This window comes from Lepidothrix coronata, unplaced genomic scaffold (genome assembly GCF_001604755.1).
Source record: "Lepidothrix coronata isolate B3197 unplaced genomic scaffold, Lepidothrix_coronata-1.0 Scaffold61, whole genome shotgun sequence".
In the NCBI taxonomy this organism is placed as follows: Eukaryota; Metazoa; Chordata; class Aves; order Passeriformes; family Pipridae; genus Lepidothrix; species Lepidothrix coronata.
The window spans coordinates 3,350,750-3,375,254 of record NW_016690241.1 but is presented as its reverse complement, the minus strand read 5'-3'; the positions used below and the strand labels follow the sequence as shown (position 1 = coordinate 3,375,254).

Genomic DNA, 24,505 nt, shown 5'->3' with positions numbered 1-24,505 from the left:
TAACAGTGATTATTTTCTTGCATAACATTTTAAGGCTCTTCTTTTGCTTATTTTCCAGCCCTCCACACCTTGGTAGAAGTAAATATAAGTGCTTTTGAGTTGTTATTTGCTGTTGAAATTCTCAAATTCTGTGATGTGGTGATTTCTTCAAGGTATGTCCTTGAAAACTGAAACAGATGTGTCCTGCCTAGCTCTCTGAGGAGTTACAACATCAGGACTTGTCTGTCCTTGGGCACAGAAGCCTTTGCAGCTGTGTGTTTCATGAAGCAAGGGAGTTATTTCCCCTAGTGTGCTCAGTATGGACCATGCTTGGAGCCCTTAAACAGAACTGTTAGGGTGGGCTTAATATGCCTGGCACTCAGTCCAGTCAGGAATGCCTGAAATAGCCCTTGCTGATTGTTCTGTAATAATGGACAAGTGGAACTCTGGATTCCATCCAGCTATCAATCACAGCACTGTGAAACAAATTAAAGAGCATTAACTGGAGCAACTGGAACACAGTGCAGATAGCACTATTGCAACAGCAATAGGAACTGGGCTAGACAGGTCCTATTGATGAGCTATCTTCCAGTACACGCTAAGCCAACAGAGCAACCCACAAGTGTTGCTTTTGTCCTGAAGGAGCTCTGAGCCACAGCTTCTTCCAGCCCTCCTTGCTGATGGACTGAGCTGTAGTGTTACAAAAGGGATGGTTGTGATGCACATTACACTTCTATCATATGTGGCCCTAGATCCTGACTGCTTGTCCATACATTTCCTATTGCATGCTTTTTATGAAAAAAGCAGAGCCATGGCCCTGGCCCCGAGCATTTTACAAAAAATTTTCTGGATGAGAAGCTACTATACATACCCTGGGATCTTCCTTAACAATGCCTATTTTCAGACTGATTTTCTTCCCCTGGTGAGAGAGGAGAATCTGTGGGATTTTAATGATTCATTTTATTGAGGGACCTGAATGTTTATTGTTGTTTTAACTATAAAAATGTACAGAGGCTGGAATCTATCCAGAGAAAAGAAGGCAATTTCTTTTATTTCCTTACACTGCGTGGTGCAGTTGCAGGCGAATATTTCCATCTTTATTACAATAAGCATTTTCCTAAGCAAGAGTGGGGCACAGAAGTCTGCAAGTTTGAAATAAAACAGTATGACAATCAAAAGCTGGAGATGAACGTTGAGATGTCTTTTCTTATTTGATGTCGGTTCTTGGCTTTCTAATCTTCTCTCTACCTATGCAATAATAGTCAAAGCTGTTAAAAAGAATATCTGAGCAACTCAGAACTTCTTGGTTGTAGTCTCCTTTATCGCTTTTCCAAGGATTGATGCAAGGACTCGGTGTATTTATTTTTAATTTCAGTAAGTTATTGCATGTATGTCTACGTGCTTATGTGAAACTACAGCTACAACTGACATGCCCCATAAGAAATCTCAGGAAGGCAATTTCTGTTTAAATATCAAACATTTTTTAGCCTCAAGTGTTTTAAATCAGGCTTGATCCCTTTTGCCTCTTAACCAGACTGCAATAACCCATAATTTTAGAAATAGTTTCATATATGTAAGCAGGGAAACATAGTCTTGACAGCCTGTCCTAGTTGTCCTTCTAAACTTTTGAGGCAAACTTTCAAGCCTGCTTTCAGAGCAGGCATAATGTAAGAAAAGAATTCAGGAGGCCCATGATTTATGTCTCTCTTCTTGAATATATATAAAAAAGGATGATGGAGTGTTGCAAAAACAGATTAATGGATTGTACCTGGAGCTTTGTGATAGCATTATAAACATTCTGATATGACCTTTTGCTTAGTCTCTGTTGCAACTTTTCCTGTAGACACTATTGCAGCAGAATAGTGAGATAGAAATTCCTTAGCGAGGCTCTCATATGTGGCTCAGTTTCCAAAACAAATTGTGTTCCATATTAGTATTATTTTAATTGTTATTTCATTAAAAATTGCAATGTGCTTGAACAACTTTTCCTTTTAGTATGGCTGGTAGAGGCTCAGAATATAAAATTGCTTATCTCACTTTGGAGGCTATTTGTCCAAATAGCCATATTTTAAGATGTGTATTAATAACTGAATCTGACCTGAATTTGTTCCTTGAAAATTTGGCACTAACTACTGTGTCCCTAATTACAGGAAGCTCCTTGTGTTAGGGTGCTAAAGTTTACTGGGGAAAAGCTGTCTCAGGATCCACCATTTGTTGTGTGGATTTTCACAGGATGCAGACAAAAATTCCAAAGTTCTGCATAACACATTGGTGTCACTGTAAAATCTGCAGCAGACTCTCTGTGTATGCAGCTTGCCTTGGCAGGTTTGTAAATTCAGGAATTCAGAGGGTGATATTTTCCCCAGAAGCTTAACATTATGTCCTGGGGGTCTGTCCACCTCAACAAAGCCATACTTTTTCCTCTTAAATGCTGCTTTTGATGATTAAACAGAGCAATCAATCAATGAGAAACAAAAAAACCTTCAAATAATTTTTCCCTACCACACAAATGAGGACTTAGTGTAAGGATCTGAGCCCACACAGAATTATGGGTACTAATTTTAGATAGTCACCTTTTTGAAGCTCATCCTAACCTAATTAAGTGTCTGTTTTACCCTTAGGGTTGGCACTTTTACTGGATGAGATAACAGCTGCATCTCTGTGAGAAGCCTTGTGAAGGGCAAAATATTTGTTAGTGGTTGCTATTTTCAGCCTTGCCAGAATAAACAAAGAGTTAGGCACCTGCAGTCGTTTCTTTTGAAAAGTCAGCACAATGTGTACATACTCTGGGGTCAGCAGAGGAAGGCACAGGGAGGATGGGCAGGCTCACCCGTGAGGCTTTAGGGAGATGCTGCTGGAGGGAGTGATGGGGCTCTTCAGCTTGGAGACATATGGGACTGTTAGGTGATTAATAACACTCTTCTAGCAAGGGTGAGGAATACACAGAGGAACAGAATGCTTTGAAATCATTAATGCATCTTGGGACAACCCATTGTGAGATTCACATTGCCTATAAACAAGAGAGCTAGCACAAACAAACTGGGGGAGTTCAGTCAGAGGCGAAGGTAGAAGAAAATAGCAGAATTTTTTTTTCTTGTTACTTTTTATTTTCTTTAATAATTAACCACAACTACATTTCAGAACATACAATTTTAGACCCTGATTGTCTAAACAATATATCTTAATCTCAAAAACAATTAGGCATTGGGCATAGCGTGCCTCAGCGGGTTACATAAACTAGATCCAGGATAACTCCTTACTCAAGAAAAACATTCCTGACTGTGTGGGAGAGCAGATGGCATTTAAGTAAACTGTATTTGCAGGAAACCCCCTGGTACCATGAGATAGCAAATGGTACTGTCACTGCTGTTCCCCTGCTTGGGTTTGTGGGAAGCTATGAAAAAAGAGTATGCCAAATGCTGTGGTGATGAAGCTGAGAGGGTCAGTCTGCAGACAGGTTCTTACATGGGGCAGCACTGTTGTACATCGACAAGTGCCTGTGGCTGGTGTGCCACATCATACCCTATCTTGGGTGACAGGGGAGGAGTGAAGGGGAATTTGTGTGCTGGCTCCATTCTCCAGAGTAGGCAAAGAAAGACTAGGAGTAAATGCAGCCACAGGTAGGTTTGGATGGGGAAGAAGGATCTTCAGCTGCTCCCCACCACATGGCTGAGGGCATCTAATGCTAGAGAGAGCTGTGTGGATGGGGCTAAAGACCTGAGACCCCTTAGCCAATCTCATCTTGAAAGGCAGTAGGAAGACTACACCAAAGTGTAGGCTCTGAATTTGACACCAGATGTCCTGGCAGTGGTAAGATCTATGTTTTATTGGATAAAGGTATTTGGAAGAGTATCATAGCCCTGAAGGCACCCACAAATCTTAATGGCCCTGATAAGTCTTTCCTGGGACCACTCTACCCATGGCCCAGAGCCCCTTTTCAGGCCTTGGGGCCGTCAGTTCCTACTCCAGTCATGTTGCAATGTTGCTGGTCTCCAGCTCTCCATGACTGTGTTGAGGTCATGGCTTGACCTTATGGTGACAGTCAAAGCCCAGGGAAGAAGTCACTGCTTTGAGTGAAGGCACAATGATGGGCCACTGGAGTGGTGGGTTAGTGGATGTTTCTGTAGGTCTTGGCTATTTGTTTCCATGTACTGAGGGAACTGAAGGAGAGTTAAGGGAATTATGCTGCTTGATTTGGTTTGGTTTGGAAAGGACTTATTAGTGTTTGGTTTCTGCTTCTCTGCTTACCTGACAGCTACATTCTCTATGAAGCTTTTTGTTTTTCCAGATATAATTTATGAGTTAAGAATGAAACCCTTGTGACTCAGTAACCATGTGGGGCAATTTGCCCAAGGGAGGTTTATCCCTTCCACCCTGGTTTTGGTCCCTCATGGTCTAATGCCTTTCCCACAGTAACCCTTCTGCCTTGATTTGTTGAAGGTTACACAAGGATCTGAATTATTTTTCAGACTACTTTTTTTATTATTACTATTGTTACCTGTAGTATTTTTAGAGGATGGATATTTGAGGGTGGAGAATACGCAGATGAAAATGCAGTATTTGATTTTGTTGCCATGTGTGAGAAAGCCTGCAAAAAGTCAGATTTTCTAGGTCACTAAATGAATATTTATTGTTTGAAAATCTGTTGTAAAGAGGAAGAAGCTCAAAACTTGACAATGATGAATAACTTGTATTGTTTCTGAACTCTGAGGTATCTAAGGGAAAAATAAATGTCTTTTTATAGGAAGAGACTCTCAGGGGGCTAAAAGAAACTGGCAAAACTATATATTCTGCCTATTTGTATAACTAGTGCTGAATAACAGAGAAAAATGAAGACATTTTAAAGGCCTAGTGATCTGTTTTCCCCTTCGGTTAGTCTTGCAACATTTCACAGCCTTTCACAACTTCACAGTAAGTTGGGGCATTATGGGAACATAGGGATAGAGGTGCTTGATCACTGAGCCTTCATGTTGCCAGCAGCTATTCTAAAACCAGCACGCTGTCAGTAACTCCAGGTCTTCATTTGCTTGGCTGATCCATATAAATGAGCTCCTCTTGCTTTCAAGAGAGCATGTTCAGTTGAGCTTGTGGAGAAGCAATTGTCCTTTTGGCATGTACATCATTGCCAATGCCAGTGAAGGGGCTTAAGAAAAGAATCAGCGAGTTAGAAAAATAACATTAACTGTGTGCCCATGCCTTTGGCACCTGAGAGATGGACGGGTTGCCATCCTTGATCAGCCAAGACAGCCAAAAAGGGTGCTACTAACAGGCTCACAACCTATCTTTGTGTTCATCCGGCATCCATATGGTGGTCTCAAGCTCCAAAGTTCACCTTAGTGGCACTGGAAATAACGAGTGACTAATGGTTTGTGTAGATTGCTGAGAACAATAACTATCATTTAAAAGAACTTAATTTAAATTTATAATCCTTCTTAGTTGATCTGGGGTAACTTGACCATTAGGTCAGCCTGAAAGTATTTCCAGTGCTATAATCTAATTAGCCTGATATGATTTCTTTTCCAAAATTTTAACTAAAGTGTATGTTGTAAATCATCCTTTGCTTTTGCCATCTCTCTTTTGGAAGAAGAGCTGTATTTCCACCACAGGCCCTTGGAAAATAAAGGAAGTCAGCAGGATCCGAGAGAATCCCATGTGTGCTTTCCCACAGGATAAAAGGATGGAGCAAGGGTGTCTGGGGTGCAGCTGGCTGAAATTATTACTTTAGCACTGCAGGAATCATCAGCATGTTGTGAGGATGTGTTGTTGGGCCAATGCATCCAGCAGAGGCTGGGAGCACACTGAGGAAGGGCAACTGTACATGTGACCTTTTCTTAGAGTTTTTACTGGACCTTTAGTTACACCCCATACAGCCACTTTGTGAAGTCCCAGATAAAACAGGTTTTAAAACTTGGCATATCATTATTTCACTAAGTGGTTAGTTCCCAATGGAAAGGTCTTTTCAGCTTATCTTTGAAAGACAGGCTTCATTGTGCTCTAGCTCCGTGATAAATTCTCCAGTTTGTCCTCTGTTGAAGGGAGATCTGTTCCATAATTTACAACTTCTTACAATCTCTTAGCTCTGAGGGCTAACACCTTTAAATCTGGTGCACCTAAAGGAAATTAATCTAAGAATAGCTGACTCGAAAAATATGCTTATTAAATGTATTAGTAAGATGACAGATTCTCCTTGTTGTTGCCAATCTGTAACATCGAGATCTGCACCTCCCTTCCTCCTTGCTTGCACTAAGTAAGGACTTACTCCTGGAATTCAAAGTTGCTTCTGTTGTTAAATCTGATAGGTTCCAGCTAGAACTTGACATCAAGTGAATATATCTCCACACTGTAAAAGCATGCAACTCATCTCTTTTTGCCTAAGGGAGAGTAACTCAGAAGGCAAAGCTCTTGTTGCTGCCAAGGAGCATCCAATCCAAGCACTTGGGAAATCTGACTTAGTAAAGAATTTTTTAATCTTTTGTTTACAAGTTACAAATTCACTTTTCTATAGTAGATTTAAGCCTGAATAATGTAACAGGAACTGTATTATAAGCTCTATATCCATGCTTAAAGCAATACTTACTGAAATCCCAAACCACTTCAGCAAATCGGCTTCAGATTTGGCTCATTGTACTTCACTCTTTTGAGAACAGAAACCAAGTTTAGAGTCAGAAGTTAATTTCTTATCCTGGACCATGGAAAAAAGAGCACATCACAGGAATGTATTCTGTGCTAACACAGCTGCTGTGGAATAGCTTTCTACAGGGAAGGTATTAAGAAAAAACATATGAAGCTCTTGCATCACATCTAATGAATTATCCATGAACGGTGAAATCAAACTGAATCAGAAAATGCAAAGTACACTTATGGATAGTACTGTCTTTTTTATTGTGAAACAGGAATGGACAGATATCATAGTGGGGCATATTTAAAATTAAAAATTGCAGTTCCTACTCTGATAGTTCCATGTTTAAGTGTGTATTTAAAGGATACATTTTGGTTGGTTAAAGCACAATTAATTTTAAATACAGAATTAAAGAACTATCTATTTGACAGATCTTTTTAAAATTTCAGTATGAATACAAGGCTCAGAATGATTTATTAAGCCTGCTAAAGCTGGAGTCATGCATAAGCAATGAAGGAAGGCATGCTGCAGTTCTGTTCTGGCTTTGCAAATTCTGCTGCTGGTTTTAATGTCCATAACTTTTAAAGCTCTATTCCTTTACTGAAATGCAAATGTTAGTCCATCTGTTGTATGCCATATGCTTTTCTTAACAATATTATTGTTTAAATGTTGGATTATTAAAAAAACCCAACAAAATATTTTTGAAATACACTCTCCTTGCACTCTGAAGAACCTTCTTTTAGGTTTTATAGACTCCACCAGTGTTTGCTGAGACATAAAACTTAATTTTTGCCTTTGATCAACTTGTCTGTCACTCAACTTTATTCATATTGGTGCTTAATACATAGTAGTTTTTCAGATAAAAATAAACTGAAAATGTTTTCTTTAAAAATTATTTTCTAGGCATGAAAGTGCTGACTGCGTGGTCAAAATGGATGAATGTAAAACTCAGAAGTTTTGCAAAGCTTCTGTCTTTTGCATGAAGTGTGTGACTCAGTGCAGTCTTGAATCCAAACAGTTTTAAAAATTAAAAAGGAAACGATGATGCAGCTTTTTATCTGGGGGAAATATAATCTGAGTCCACCTGTGAAAATTCATAACACTTGTACAGTTTTGAAAACAGAATCCTTAAATGTTGGTAAGAAGGTAAAATGTAATCAAGGGATACAAAAGTGAAAGGAAATAGTGGAGGGAGGTTCAAATCAACGATTAAGTAAATTGGTTCTACTGGGTGGAATGAAGAGGAGTTATGGAGGTTTCAGATCCAAAAAGAGGTGAAGATTGGAGACAGTTGGATCTGGAAGCATGAACATTTTAGTTTCACCTTCTGCTTTATTTCTCAAGTTCATGTGAAGACCTGCAATGTTTGCTCTTCCAGCTACATTCATGACTTTCTACCATGAAAGCTGTGATTTGGAGGGGCCCTATCCTTTTGGGAAGAAAGATCACTTGAGATATGCTCTCATAGGGAAAATAGGTTTATACCAATCTCTCCTAGACTGTATACTGGGATCTCCCATAAGCTGAAGAGCAAAATGCAGTTCTTGAATGGGGAAAAGAAGGGAGGTGTACTACTCTACCCAGACAGACACTAGGATCCACGGGCAAGGCTTGTAGGGATTTGGGTCCTTTTCCCTGCCCTTTCCGTATGAACCATTGGATGCCCAGCCTGGCCTTTTGATGTGGTGAGCAAGAGAGCAAGCTACTTCCAGGCTAAACCAAAAATACAGCATTGAGATGGCACTGAGGGACGGAGTAGAGACATGCTCTGAGCTTGTCCCAAATTCTCAGTGAGGTGCTTTATACCACTTTGGGAAACCTCTTCTGTTTCCAGGCTGACCTCCAAGGCTACATATCTAACAGTAAATACAACAGGCTGTATTTACTCCATCTTCCAGCCCAGTGGCAGAGTCGTGATCATTTCAACATCTTCAGATTCTTTTTCTTCTAGACAGGGACAGTCTTATGTGGCCTGCTTTCTGGGAGCTGCCCCCAGCCCAAGCCTGCACATGTGGGACAGGGCTGCTGGGTGCAACTAAAGCCAGCTGGTGAGGTGCAAGCTGTTAAATGGCATGGCTGTTCATTCACCAGGGCACAGGTCTGTGCTCTGGCACTCCTTAGTGTATTATTTTTGACATAGTCTAAGTACTATGTGCACGTAAGCACTTGAATTCCTTTCTGATTTGAGTTTTCCTGTTACCAGCAAGAGCTGATGCTCTTCCTGACTACACCTGGAAGGAAATTTCTTCCTAAGCACTGATGGTAAGAAATCTGTACCATAAGTCATTTCCAGCCTACATAGAAATGCATTGTCTAATTAGTGGAAATACAACCTCTATTCTGACTCATGTAAATACTTACTTCTCTTTAGAGCTTCTTGAACTGCATGTCTTGTAGCTTTATAATGGTTAAATTATCCTGTTAAGGTGAAGTCGTTCAGGGATTTGAAGGAGTCTGATCATACTGCTATGGCTTAATGCTATCATTACTAAGTGTTCTGATGGGTTTACCTTAACAATGATTAAAGATGAGTAAGGAACATAAAAGGATTTATTTAGTCTCACTTTAAAGCCTTTATTCTGTATTTTTTTTCCATTCAACTGCACTTTGACCTATTAGAATTTTGGTTGCTTATAGACATATGCCACTGAGTTATGTTTTGTTCCCTTACTCATAATTTGTTTTTCTGGACATAATGTCCTTACTACTGATTACCTGCATGTTGCTTGACTGTTTTCCTTTTGAAATCCAAGAGAAAAAATGTTGTAACAAATAATCACATAAACATTATGTAAGTGCTTGGAAGTTAACAAGGAAATGAGTATTAGCCAGCATGGACTTGTCAAGAACAAATTATATCAGACTAATCTATTTTTTTCTATGACCATGTAACAGGCAGTTTTGATAGGGGAGAATCAATAGATGTCATGAGCCCTGACATTAGGATGCTCTGACATTCCTGCAGATAAGCTGGAGAAACATGCTCTGGATATGAAATTTCTCATGGTTTTGTGTTCTCAGTGCACAGTTCCCCACAGGTCACTGACCAAATGGTGGTAAGCAGTACTGAGGCACTGTAAGGATCTGTTATGACTCTGGGCACACTTAATCTTTTCATTAACAGCTAACTGATAGAAGAGGAAGCATGTGTATTACACTTGCAGATAATTGTAAACAGGGAGAGACTGAAATATGTGCAAGGTAGTGCTTCCTATCTACTAGGTCCTAGGGAAACTTCCACAGAAGTGACAGTGTATAGCTCAGGGTACTGTATCCCAAGGAAGATGGGTACAGCTGTAATTGGAAACAAGAAGAATGACCAGTGGCCTGTGAGGGAAGGCTGAAAGAGCTGTGCTTGCCTGGTCCAGAGAAAAACCAAGAGGAACGACAAGTACACAGAAAGCTCCCTTAAAAAGGAAGGGAAAAAATTCTTTTTGTCTGTAGTGTATAAGATGGAAAATAATGGACTTAAATCGTATCAGGGGACACCAAGGTTTGACACTGGGAAAAACTTTTAACATTCAGGATAATTAAGCACTGGACATATTGCCTGGGGAAGATGCATAATCTCTTACTGTTGGTGTTTTTTTTTTTTAATGAGCTAGACAAAAATCTGTCAGGACTGATATAGTTACAAGTTGATTTTTGCCTTAGGGCAAGGGGATAGGTTAGAATTCTTGAGTCTTTCAAGCACTATTGCCTGTAGTTCTGTATGTCACTGCTGATTTCAGCACTTCCATATTCATGTCCAAAAGCTGGCTGAATACATAGGGAGCCTGAGTTTTCACTCTGACCTCTCCTCTGTGCTTTCCTCTAATCCATAAAATGAAGCCCAGAAGGGGTAGATCCAATTATATGTTAGTTTAGAGGCACAAATATTAGGGAGGTAAGAGATAAAGAACAGAAGCTTGGGTGAGAAATGTCCTGCCTTCCCAGTGACATCGTGTCAAGTGTACCAAGTTCAGTCTTGTTATGCTCCCAAATGGCCCATCTATGATTGCATTAGCACAAAGTATCACCATCTGAGAAGAGCTCACATGCAGAATTCATTGAATTAAAATTTAAGGCAATAAATGAGAGCTTATAATGTATTGGAAACATTATCAGTAGCAAGATTGCCAGCATATTAGTGACTATGATGGATTGACTACTGGGGAATTCATTAAATTTACAAGAGTCTCCCCAAATGAATCCACTGGCTAAAATATTAATTGTTGCCCTTGGGAGCACTTTGGCCATTTAGTTTCCGAGTAGAGCTTACTCTGAGAAAAGGATTATGCTACTGATGTTTGCTTGAATTTAGGAGTGGAGTCAATTTATGTTGGGTTTTTCAACATTGAAAATAGTTTCTCTTTGTACAAAGTTTGCTGCCATAGGGTCTGTGAGAAATAATTTTATGAGTGAAAAATATGTTACTTAACACAACGTGCCCCAAAAGTATAAAGAATAACCAATATTATATTCATGCAATGACGCTGAATCTAAAGGCTGTGATTGTTTGGTTGTGTGGAGGATGGCAGTGATTTCTGTCTGTGCAGTCACTTCTGCTAAAAGAGGAGAATTGCTGAAGTTTTAAAAACAAATGCAGAGAAATTCTCTACTTTCCATCTTAAGCTGATGGATACTTTAAGGTTGCAAAGTCAAGTGTATCTGCATATTGTGAATGTGCACTGAAGAAATTCTCCAAACACTGAGACTGTAACTCTCTTCAATAGAGTGGATCTGTGGAATTGTTCTTGGATTAACTCAAAGTGCAAAGGGTCACAATCTGGATTTAATTTTCTTATTTGTAAATTCTGATTCTGTTTTAGACAACTGGAGATGGTTGAAGCAGACCAGATCTTCTCCAGGTGCTTGTGATTGAATCACAAATTGGTTTATTGGCTACAAAATTGAGATCTGTAATAACTTTCATGGGTCAGTACCTGCAGAGTTGATGTCTTTAATGGAACTAGAACTATAACTCAACTGTAATGTAGAAAAGATGAGGAATTTTGGGATGAGGTGACTGATACTCTGATACTTTTTTTTGACAGACCCTTAGTGTTATATACTAAATGTTAAAGAAAACAATCACAGCAATAATAGTTACCTATGGCCAAGAGAGGATGGGAAATCTGGGGCTTGTTCATCCAGTGCTGATGAGCTGGTATTCTGGGACCCTGAAGACCACCACCTGAATCACTGATTGTAAGGTGAGTGTTGGGGCAGGAGAGAATAATTTTTCTTGCACTTCTGAGCTTTGTTTCACAGCTCCAGGAAAAGCCAAATGCAGATGCAGTGCTAGCTGCACAGCCTTGTTAGAATACAGCTTTTCATTTGGGCTTTTCTTTTTATCTTGCACAAGATGCAGTCCTGGCTTGTCAAACCTGGGAAATGGGTGATTCATCTATTGTATTGTCCTGTTCTCAGTAAATTGCAGTGTGATTCCCAATTTACCTGCCATATGACCAGTTCTTCTTAAAAATCCAAATGCATAAGCCGTCTGTGCCCAAGAACATGGGAAGGGAGTACATTACTTACAAAGTATGTAATCAAGCAGTGTGATCTAACCATTAACTGGGTGACATCCTTCTCTTTATTTGGACAGTTTACTGGCTCTAGGGTTTCAAGTGGGAGTTGTCACTTACACTTTCTGATAATACAACTTAATTAAAATTTCATTCCTGTACCAGGAAGTGCCAGGTCACCAGATGGTTACTAATTGTTATGTCCACATATTCTGTTCTGGATTGCAGCAGACTATGTGCTAATGTTACTGGGACAACTGCTACATGTACTTTGCAAATGTTTACTATACAAATCTTAGTCTTTAAATAATGTAAAAAGAATTGCTTCAGTATTTACTAATCCATGTAAAGTAATAAACTTCCACAAGACCCTAACAGCTTTATAACCACAATAAACTAGTGCATCATTATTAAAAAATCAGAATTTCTGAGACTGTAAAAACTGTAATCCAAGCAGAGAGGTAATTCAAATCACACAGTCTCATCATATCGGTAAGTGCAATGTAAGTAATGCTTATCCTGAGGCAAATACCTTCCAGACTGTGGGACAGGATACCCAAACTGGGAGGTTAGAGTAGAAGATGTTAACAGAACACATGAAGAAAATCTGCTGACTATCACAGGTTTATGGAAGGCAAGAAAGGATACACACTGAGAGGACGTGCATCAACACACTTCATACTTCTGAAACTCTTGCTTAGGACCTTTTGGGCCTGGAGATATACTTACTGTGCTGGGCTTAGAAGAACTGTGTGTCATGAGCTCCAGGCCTATCCATGACAGAAAGGGAAGATGATCACTGAAGCCCATTAAAGTTGAAGGCATGGGCTGGACCCTGCTTCCCTCTCTCCCTGTGTCCTTGTAGGTCTTTTCCCTTTTGGTCATGTATGTGAAGAAGTGGTAGCTTGGCCTTTTTCTTGTAGCTGGTTCTGTGTCTGCATGTGAAATAATGAAGCAATAGGAGATAAAGTGATTGCAGAAGATTCTTTTGAGAGCAGGTACCTGGCCTGCTCTGAGTAAATGGTGAGAGGGAGCTTTCATGCAGAAATGAACAAAACTATTTACATCTCTTCAGAAGTAACGAGCATGGTACTGAAAGGCAGAACCAGCTGCCTACTTAGAGACAGGCACTGAGGACAATCACGATGACAGCTTTTGGAAAACAGAGTGTAATAATGCATGATATGGTATCTGATGGATTGCCTGACCACTTGCTGGAGTGGGGACAGGAGGTTTCGTAGCTGATGCATTTGAGAAACTCATTTACTTCATGAAACATTTTTGCACTTAACCTCCAGATGTGCCTAAAAGTCTTGTTGATGTTCCCCAATGCCTGTCAGGAAGTGATAAAAAAGAGAGAACAAGTAATCCCTGTCACTGCTGGTGACTGTATATCAGTTTCTAAACTTAGAGTGGCAGGGCTTTCCTCTTTGCGTCTTTGGTTGCTTTTGCTTTACTCTGTTGTCTTTAATTGCAGTATCAAAGGGTATTTGATGGTGTGTGTGTTTTCGTGCTTGTTTTTAACTTTTTGTCCAGAAAAACTCCCAATCTGAAAAGAAAGAGAAAAGATCAGCAAATTGTGTTTTGTGTAGGGATGGTAAAAATGTAATTTCTGATATATAAGTAATTTTTATCCAGATTATCTTAGAAGACAAATTTTTCCTTGTACAATCAGGAAGGTAATTGAAAGACAAGTTGAGATATTAAAGTTAGCCAGGGGAGAAGCAAATGAAACTAGATTCTGTCCAAGAGGGACTCATCCCTAAAACTTACTCCCTCCTTCCTGTTCTTGTCTGTCTTCATTTTAATGTCCTGCAGATGAAAATGCAAGGCCTATGGGGCTATTCCAGAAAAACATACTTTCTTTGACCCAGAGTGCAGGGATCAAAGTCTTGTTGCTATTGCATCAGTACAGTTTTACTCTGCTTTATGCTGTACATCTGATCTACAACTTTGGTATTTACTCCAGTTGCAGAACTGTTGGCAGACCTGTGTGAGACAGCTCCAGTAAAAGCAGGACTGCTGGGATCTACATTATTGCTAAACTCAAAACAAAACAAAATGCTTATCTTCACAGTTCTTCCTATTGAGATTAGAAGTAGAAGTAATAAATACAGTGAAGGAAGCTGTTCTCAAATTATTTGGTATGCTAAGTGGAATGGGAAAGTGCTTAGAAATATTTCTCAAATGGTTTCTGTAAACATTCCTTGAATAATTTTCCTGTGCTTAGGTTTGGTGTGTGTTTAAGAAGACAGGGACACTTTCTAGAAAATTAGTTTTTGTCTTCCCTTTTGTAATTTAGAAATCTCACAGAGTTTGGGGAAACAGAATTTCAGTTCCATTTTAAGACTTTAAAAGAAGCAAATAAAGTTTCAGAGGAACAACTGAAACTTAGCCCTCAACTTGACACCAAACTCCTCTAAGTTTGGCCCTGACTCATTGTTCTGGACATATAAATGTAATGCCAGCAGCTGACAAGGGATATTTCTTTAGCTGACTACTGTACTGCTATAAGGTTTCAGAAAAACAGAAGGCAAATTTCAGTTAGGACACTGTTGGAATTAGTGCTTTCCTGGATGCAGCCCTTGGCTGTATCAACCCATACTAAATCCCCATGGCATGTGTGTGATGTGACAGAATTTAATCAACAGCTAAAAATTTGCAAAAAGAATGCAGTTAAAAAGTGGTGTTGTAACAGTGATGAACACCAGGGAAGCAGCAAGTTAGTGAATCTGCTGGTCTCATTGAAAATTAACCAAATTTCCTATTGATAAAAGGCTTTGAATGGGTATGTAGGAAATGTACTGAAGTACCTTGAGTTTGGGTTCTTGCCTTTCTGTTGAAGGTCCCTGAACAACTGGTTGGATGCTTGTTTTGAAGAAACCCTATGCATCTATTCCACTGTACAAATAAAAATGCACAATGTCTGGAGGGCTGTAGAGCAGCATTACAGAAGCAGCAGGAGATGAGAGACCTGCAACAATCAAAAGGCTGCTAACAAACAGATTCTCTTGCCTACAATAATTCTTTTGCTGAGTCTTGTTAGAGTTGTGGATAAGAAAATTAAAACTGCATCCCATGTTATATCAGTTTCCCTCATATTGTGTTCGATATTAGCAAGGTTTGACCGTGTATCCTGAAGAATTTCCTTCACTACATTTGACATTAAATTTTGATCAGCTTTATTATTAGCTTAGTCTTATCCCAGTGTTGACACCAGCAATCAGGAGTAAGCATAAGAAATGTTAAAGACTGCAATGTAGAGAAGGTCAGACCATGATCTGATGGTTTCTGTCTTAAATTTTATGTCTGGCATATTCCTGTGGACAAGAACTCTAGGCAATACAGTTATCCACAGGCAGAAAGAGCAGGAGTGACATGAAGGAAGGAAACAGAGATGTACAGCAATTTCTAAATTTTTTTTTGAAGATGGGTGAAGTTAGAATTACACAGAAATGGGTGGAGAGTAGGAAACTAAGGTTCATAGAAGCAGGAAGGGGATAAACCATGCAGAGCCCAGCAGACAATGGGCAGAACTTTAATTTCATATCAAAGATGAGAACAAATCAGTGAAGGTGTCTGAGAAGTGTCTGGAGTTTTCCTGAATGATAAGTAGGGCAAGATGAATTCTAAAGATGTCATGAAATATGTGATGAGAAGAAGCTGGAACAGGCAAGGCATCAAGATGAAAGGCACAACAGGGCAGGTAGTGGGAGATGTCCCTGAAATATGGTTCTGGTATCCTGTTGGCATTGAAACTTAGGGAAGAGTCAAAGGTTATATATTCTTAGTACATAAAAATACTGAATCTGCAAACAGTTAAAGACAAGAGAAAAGGAGCTGGAATTTCATTGACACCAAGGGAGTTTCTTTCAATCATGATACCACTAAACTTTCCAAATGCCTCTGAAAATATTTGTTGAGGCATGACTTATCTACTTTCAAAAACACTTTTGCATTCCAAGAGATAATATGGTTAGAGTCCTCTGCATGGGTTTCCATTCTGCAACCTTTTTTGAGGTGACTAATTCTCATGGAATTTCAGGGGATTTGATAATTTAAATACCTTTACTTCCATTAAAAAACCTAGCTACCTACTGTTAATAGATACATAAAGAACATGAAGGCATGGATGAAAATTTATAGGCTATCATCCAGAATGTTTGTAAAATGTCTATGATTAGAATAAATATATATAATAGACATCCGAATATTTCTAATTAACATTTTAGTTTTGTGGGTTTTTTCTGTTGTTTGAGGAGGTAGGGTGGGTTTGTTTGGCTAGGGGTTTTTGTATAAACTGTACCTGAATCAATCCTTTAAATGTTCATTGAGTTAGGAGTAATGTGTATTTCAAATGTTATTTAAACATTCCTCTGCGAAGCCATTTTATTTTAAACAAGTGGTAAATGAATCACTTGCAGAGGTCTCCGCAGGATTGAAGATTAATAATGTTTTCTCCGGCATGAGACATTCAAATTCATCCTCTAGAAAACAACAGAGAACACTGACTACCCTTCTGGGAAAATGCAAACAATTCCGTAAAGTCAGGGGAGGTTTACATTACAGTTGTCATATAAAATTCAGGCAAGTGAAGCCATAAAAGCCAAGTCAAAACAAAAAACAGTTTAATACAGGTGAATGTCAATGCCAAACAAGAAAAAGGCAGTGAAGTTGCAGCTTCTCTGGGTGACTTCAACACAACAGAACTGCATGCATACAAGGAATTTAAAATGAGGGAAGAACCTGAATGTGAACAGAACTGAAATTAAAATCGAGCAGTATACTGACTGAAAGCGAGGATAGAAAATGCAAGTAGCCAGCTGGTAGCAAACCTTAGCTACAGCAGATGTGAGTGCCGTTAGCTCTAAATGCATGTTAAATTAAAGCCAGCATCTGTTCTTGCAGATATGGCCTCAGTCATCTTAAAAGAAAGATTAATTTGGAAATCAAAACTTTAGAAAAGGATTAATGGCAGGGTTTGGTAGAGCTAGAGAAACCTGATGTCTGATAACCATGGGCAAACGTTCACAGTCCTGTTTTTTCTGCAGCTCCGAGTGAGTGGTGTTACATAGGAGCTGGTGAAGGTCCTGCACCTAGAAGTCAACAAAACCTTTTAAGGATGTGAATATGAGATTCAATGATTTGACTTCTTTCTAGACAATCAAAGCTAAGCAAATGGTGACAAATGATGAGACAAGGAAAGCAAAGTCCCAAAGATTTCTAAATAACCATCAGCATCTAACTCTGAGCAGCACTTATACAAAAAAAACCAAAATTATTACAATACCAGGCATCATAAAATAGTGGAACCTAGAAAAATGAAAGCAGTAAGAATGAGTCAGAAGTTCAATTGCACAGTTACCAAGCCTGGATGTAACTTCAGGAAACTGAGGAAAAGGACTTTCAAAATGATGAAGGGATTACAAATAGTAAAATAGGCAGTAGGAACTATCATCAGAGAAATCACAAACAGAAAAGAAATTGTGCCATCCAATCAGAGTACTGAGAGCTGAGGAATAAAGAAATGGAGGAAACATGCCTAACTGGGCCTTCTGAACACTGTTCTTAGTCACCGAGTATTAAGACTGAGAAGAAGCACTTGGCAGCAGGAGGAAGGTTACAATAGAAGGGGTAAAGCGGCAGAAACCATCAGTGTTTGGTATCCTGCTCTTCTCATTGCACCATCAGTTATACAGTACTGGCTGTCTAAACTCATTTTAATAAATAGGACGCTGAAATAACTGTTTAAAAAACAGTCATAGAAAACTTGCTTTAGGGTCATAAATTCTGGATTAATATGTATATGCATGAGTTTATTTCTCATTTTGGGTCTTGCTGTAAAACATGAAGTTTAGTTTTATATGATTCAACAACCCTTAACTTAAGCAACAAAATTATGGTTTTGACCACCCATCTACCTTATTTCTAGAATATTGTACAGATTTAGAGCAATGTTGCTAAAGTAACAAGTCTAAAGGAAGAAGTTAGATGGCTTTGCTTAGTGAGGATCTATATTAAGTAATTACTTCTCACATTTTAATTTCTCTATAGTAAAGTTTAAAGTTTTAAAGTTTACAACAATATAAAACTTGAAATAATCATAGTTTACTGTTTAATGGTGTGGAGCAAGGAAATTTTTAGAGGTAATGAGTCAATGAGACCATGTATTCTTAAATATTTATGCTACTTCTGGGATGGTTGTGCTAGAACTGTGGAGTATATGCTACTATTATTTGCTTCTCCCAGCATATTGCCATGTCCCCTGCACAAACATGATCCATGAAATTTAGCCCTTACAGGTTAGAAATTATGTCTTTATGAAAGAATGGTACAATACTTCCATTAGAGAAATCTCTTATTAACCCTCTGATGTTAACAACCTGATAATGGGGGTACAGGATGCAAGTTATAATGATAAAATTGGCTAGCTAGTATAATGTTGTTGAGTGCAGATTACTACATGATTTGTACAAAATGGAATTTGTTGCTGCCAATTTTTTTCTTATTTTGTACTGATAGCAAACATATCTGTTTTGTTATGTTGGGCTGACATATAGAAACCTCTTGTCTTTAGCAGATATGTCTTGCCAATATATTGGTTTATGAGTTTTCAATAATAAATCAGTGATGAAAAGTTCTTTTGCACTTTTGTTGACTGAGAGTTGTTGTTTGAATGTTGAGTAAAAATTCATTTACTCTCACAACAACATAGATAATATCTAAAAAGATTGTTATCCCTGATGGTAGAAACTATCTGCTAACCTCTCCATGCAATACTAACTACCTGGAGTCTATATTTGAAAATAAAAAAACAAACTAAAAGATGTAAGCACGATGCTGCAGTTCTGTTCTCGTGTAAAGTCTCCTATTGTCTTCCTAGTATGCATTTTCATCATTCTCCCAATAAAATTATAAATGCTATTACACAGTAAACATTAGAAATGTTATCCCAAATAAAATAAGCTGAAAAGAGAATAGTTTCATTATTTAAACAAAAGAAATATTGTTCCTACCATATTTGCTTCAGGAAATTGAAAAGTGAAGATGGGATAGGGGATAGAAAAAGGACTGGAAATTTGCCCTTCAGTTTCAACCCATTTGGGGTTGAAAATAAACTTTTATTTTTAAAATAAACTTTTCTTAAATAATGTTGTTCAAATCATGGACTTGTAGTGTTAGCAACTCATTTAAATAGCCACACTATAAAAATGGTTGGTCAGCATTGTATTTTAATGACAGTTTTGCCCATAAGAAGTACAAGACATTATTCCATCAAAAAAATCAGAGTTACTGCCATCTACAAATGACAGGCTGAATCCATGTGTATCAAAGAAGTCCATGGCATTGGAAGAAAAAGGAAAAATAATATTTTGATCTAGAATTGTAACTGATGAAAGAGACACCCTAAATAACATAAAGAATTGCTCTGGCCAGAGATTCCTTTGATATATGGGTAATTTCAGCTGCTTACCTTTAGATTAAAAATATTAGTAGTGGTGTTCTCAGAAGTCAACACTAGATACTTGAATAATCCTCACAGATGTTCATACTTTAAATAGGAGAGGTACTGTCATTCCTACAAAATAAACATGTAGTAGGATGGAAAGGAAGAAATCCCTCCAAGATGTTGAAGTGTAAACATGGGTACTTGCAGCAAAGTACATGGAAAACTACAGTGGGAAATGAAAAAAGTTGTGGAAAAAGTCAGATTGTAAATTATAAGGAAAAGGGGAGTGGGTAAGTCTGTCATTTAACCCTGAGCATAAATGTTCTTATTGATGAGGTAGCTAGGAATGTAAAGCTGACACAGATGTACTACTCAAAGAGAATGGAAAGGGGTGTACAAGAGACTAAAAAGGCAGGAATTTTTAGTCCTCTTCAGATTCAAGCCAAAGAATGTCTGTAAAATTTGTAATAGGGATATGGGCTCTAAAAAAACCTCAGTAGTTAACCAGAAGCATTAAGTTCAATGATCAAATTGGAAGCCATAAAAACCAAAACAGAAATCAAAAGCAAACATCAGTAATAGTTCAACCATCTTGACAGAAAAGGGAACATGGCAAATTCCTCCTATTCTTGAATCTTTAAATCATGGCATAATACGCTTGTTTGTTCCAAGTTTCTGGACTGTGGGTGCTGACCCCCTCTCTTTCCCCAGTGTCAGAGAATGCAATCAGGGAGTTGTGAAGCATTGAAAATTTACTGTGCTCTTCCCTACTCTTTGCACACCTTTTATCTTCAAGGTCAAGTAACTTCCATTCACCTCTTAAACTCTCCCACATTATACAGATTTACTGTCACCGATAATTCTTACACTATTTTATAAAAAATTGGGAAAATCTAACTTAAATGAGAAACTTCAACTTAAGAAACTCTAAAAGGGCTTATCTAGTTCTGGTCATTATATTTAGTGATAGAACAGGGAAGCAAATACATCATTATACAGATTAGCTAATAATGTATTGAGCTGTGAATCTTATGTTTTAAGTAACTACCTGTAAAGAAAATGAAGCACGGAAGTATTTTCATGAGGAATAAAAACTTACATTTGGTTAAGAAGGAATTTTGTACTTGGCTGTTTCTGTAGCAATGTATAACTTCTACCCTGGCCAAGTTTTGTGGGTACTGACTGCTTTTGCTGCTTCTGTCTTCATCTCTGCTTTGACAATAAGTTATGTTTCCTGTGCTGTTTGGATTACTTTTGTGTTAAGACACTTAAGTCAGGATGTAGGTACCACTTGAGCCATTTGTCAGAGATTCAAATAGTAGTTTATTTTAGAAACCTCTTAACTAAATTCATTGATGTGTTAAATGTGCATGATAAAGTCTTAAATTATCCTGTATCTATTGCAGCTACATGTAACAGGCCTCATAAAGTTTAAATATCATATCTTAATCCAGACAGTGAGAACTTGTAATTACATTGTGTATCCTGGGAGCTTGTTTATTACAAGTTCACTAATGTCTTTGTACTGATTAGGAGCAAGTAGTTTTTCCAGAAAATCCTCCTTTTTGTCTGACATACTGTTTTCCAGGACACTAAGTTCAAGATCAGACACGTTAGATGGCAAGTAAGAGCTAACTTTAGTTACTGACTTCTTTTCTTCTGCAGAGGTCTGCCCCTTTCCTATATTCAGATCAGTAGCAGATTTAACTTGTTTGCTTGTTGATATTTGTTTAATATGTTGATCACCCCTGTTCTCTTCCTTACTGATCTGTTGGGCTTTCTCCTCTTCATCTAATAATGATGCCTCCATCTGAGCAAGGTTAAGTGAGTTAGAGGATTCAGCACTAGTTCTTTTGCTGGTTTTAAAGTCATGGTTTTTCCTCAAAGACGGGACTGGAGATGAAGCTGAAGGAACTGGCATGAGATCTGAAGTACTTTCAGCTTTTTGACTTGTCTTTGAAATTCTAGACCTGCAGGATTCTGGCTCTGTATCTGACCTACCTCGCTTTGGGCTTTCAAGACACAGAGGTTCAGGACTGCTGTCAAGAGCTTCTGAGTCTGTACACTCAGCACTGGTGAAATCTTCGGAATAAACTGTGTTTTCAGGACTAGCAACAAAGTCATCCGAGTATATGAATTCAGAGTTGTTTTCAACACTCCTGCTGAGGCTGGGTTTATGCCCACTTATAACAGATGTGTCATCATGCTCTGTAGTTTCATGATGGATTAAGTGTATTGCTTCCTCGTTACTTCCCTTTGCATTAGCATCTGATGGGAACGCTGTTAGGAGTTGAGCTTTTGCATACTTTTCCTCCTGAGCAGATTTTAACACAGTTTCCTCTGGTAAGGGGGTTGTAGTTACTTTGTATGGATGTTCCTTGCTTGCAGTTGCATCGTTCCTCTGTAAACTTGCAATAGTCTGTTCCTGCAGGTCTGGGGACACATCTACTGTCACAGAAATGGACTCTGAGAGAACACTGTTTTCTAATGAAGTCTGGACAGTTTTATCCAACTGATTATTCCGCTTTGAACTGTCTCTCTTGCTACAATGCCTGCAAGAAACCACATGCTGTTCTCCAGTATTTCTGAGCAGCTTTCTGTTGAGCAAGGGGCTTCTCTCCTTCAGCATCTCCATTTGCTTTTTCCTGTACTTCTCCCTCCTTTCATGAATTATCAGCTTATCAGGGTTGGTCTGCTGCAGCCGTAGCCTCAGTGTATTTGTCAGCCCATACAACAATTTCTTTCTGGGAGGTCTGTTCTCCTTGGCTTTGCAGTTCCTTTCAGCAGCTGTCTGTCCCTGGAGCAAAGCTTTCTTAGATCCTCTCCCAGCACCAGAAGATACTGGTGGGGTGGCCTCTTGCCTGCCTTGTTTGAATCGGGGGCTCACAGCTCCACTGCTCCCACCAGGCCTCACAGGTGCCTCTGCAGGCTTGAGGGCAGCGGAGGGGCTGGGAGGCCGTGAGGCCCTTCCACCACTCCCCGGGGCCTGGTAAAGCCAGGCAAGATGTGGGTGGACAGCAGCAGCAGGCACAGCGCTGTGGGTGAGCACCGACAGCTCCGCCAGCAAGGCCCTGAGTAGCGGCAGCTGCCCCAGGGTGTTGTGGAGCTGTCGAGAGCTGGCGGGGTGCAGCAACGAGGGCCCGGCACTGGGACGCGGGGGACTCTGGCCCTTGTCTTTCTCCTGCGATCTCCTGACCTCGACGTGCTCCCATTGCGCCGCGGCCGCCGCTGCTGGGGGCCGCTGAGGCTCAGCCGGCTCTCGGCTGTAATAGAGCAGCGGAGGACAAAAGACGTTGCCTTCCAGCTCCTCACTCTCCTCCTCCTCGTTCGCCTTCTCCTTCTCCTCTTCCTGGTCCCCCGGCTCAGGGGAGGGGGCAGACGGCGTGGCAGCGCGGGGGCTTGCGGGGCTTGCCGGAGGTGGCTCCTTGCCGGCCTCCAGGCAGGTGAGGCGGTAGCCCAGGACCAGCTCGCCGACGGGGCGGCCCGCGGTGTCCCGCAGCGCGAAGCGGCCGCGGCGGCCGCACGAAGCGGGCGCTCCGGGCCGGTGCAGCAGCTCGGCGGCGGCAGGGGCCAGGGGGACGGCGCAGCTGCCGAGGAGGCGGGGGGGCCCCGGGGCGAGCCCGGCGGGCAGCGCCAGAAGCAGGGCGCGGAGCGGGCGGCGGCGGAGCGCGGCGCTGAGCGAGCCCCGGCGCCAGCGGAACAGGCAGCGCTTGCCGCGGCCGAAGGGGAAGGGCTGCCCCGGCCGCAGGGGCGGCGCGGTGGCGGCGGGGCGCAGCACCAGGGTAGGGAATTCCAAGAGGCGCAGCGCCACGGCCGGGTGCTCCGCGGGGACTGGGTGCTCCGCGGGGACTGGGTGCTCCGCGGGGGCTGGGTGCTCCGCGGGGACTGGGTGCTCCGCGGGTCCCGGCCCCGCCACCCGCACCGCCTCCACCAGCACCTCCAGCGCGAACAGCCCCTCCATGCCGGCCCGCGGGCACAGCTCTCGCGAGAGCTCTGTCTGTGTGGTGTGAGGCGCGTAGGCGAGGCGGTCGTTCTCTCGCGAGAGTTGCGCCGCGGGCGCTCAGCCTTCTCGGGCGGTTGTTCTCCGTCGCCGCTCCCTGTCCGGCGCGTCGCGGGAGGCGCGGGCTGTGCCGTGGGCGCCCACCCCCTCGTCACCCCTCAGCGCAAGGGGAGACCATTGAAATCATCGAGTCCAACCTGTGACCCAACACCACTAAGTCAGTTAGACCATGGCACTCGGTGCCACGTCCAGTCTTTCCTTAAACACCTCCAGGTGACTCAGCCACCCTCCTGGGCAGCCCATTCCAACGTCTAATCACCCCTTCTGTGAAGAAATTCTTCCTAATGTCCCACCTAAACCTCCGTGGCACAATTAAGACTATGCCCTGGTCATGGGAATATATTTCTTTTCAAAACAAAACCCAACATTTTGGTTTTCAGTTGCAACTCAGAAACTAAAAAAGTGTTTTACTTTCCAACAATCCCGGTTTCTATTAGCCACCATTTAAAGGAGACTTGTGATAAGACTTCCTTAGGTTGCATATTACAGAAGACTAATTTAGGAAACAGGCATGGTGCAGAGGCAGGGTTTTGGAGCCATGTTTCGTTACCTGCTACCACCCCAAATACCGCAGGTATGTATTTGGATCTCCATTAGTTACAGTTAGTATTCTTTTTAAAATATCTCTGGTCCTTCTCAGTCTTCTTTTCTTAGAAATAGACTTCAAATTTTCTTGCCTATTTTTTTTTTTCAAAGACTGGAAGACTGAGGAATTTTGCTGATTCAGTGAAGTCTTTCACTGACTTTGTTCGTACCTTGAAGTACTAACATTTTGTCTCAAAAAATCCCAACCCAGACAATTGGTATCATTAGCAGCAACTCAGCAACTTTGGTTTAAATCTATCTTTTGAAGGCTCTGAAATGCCTTTTTTCTTCCCTTAATTCCT

The 24,505-nt window shown here is 40.6% G+C and overlaps 1 protein-coding gene across 1 annotated transcript; it reads right to left on the bottom strand.

Annotated features, from left to right (window-relative positions):
• Positions 1-11,809: 11,809 nt before the first annotated feature.
• Positions 11,810-23,519, bottom strand: MAP10 (microtubule associated protein 10). Its single transcript, XM_017817441.1, has 2 exons — positions 19,583-23,519; positions 11,810-13,657 (listed from the first exon to the last, which is right to left on the bottom strand). Exon 1 carries the CDS (start codon positions 23,517-23,519, stop codon positions 21,030-21,032), a length of 2,490 nt encoding a protein of 829 aa, XP_017672930.1. The 3' UTR covers positions 11,810-13,657; positions 19,583-21,029.
• Positions 23,520-24,505: the final 986 nt, after the last annotated feature.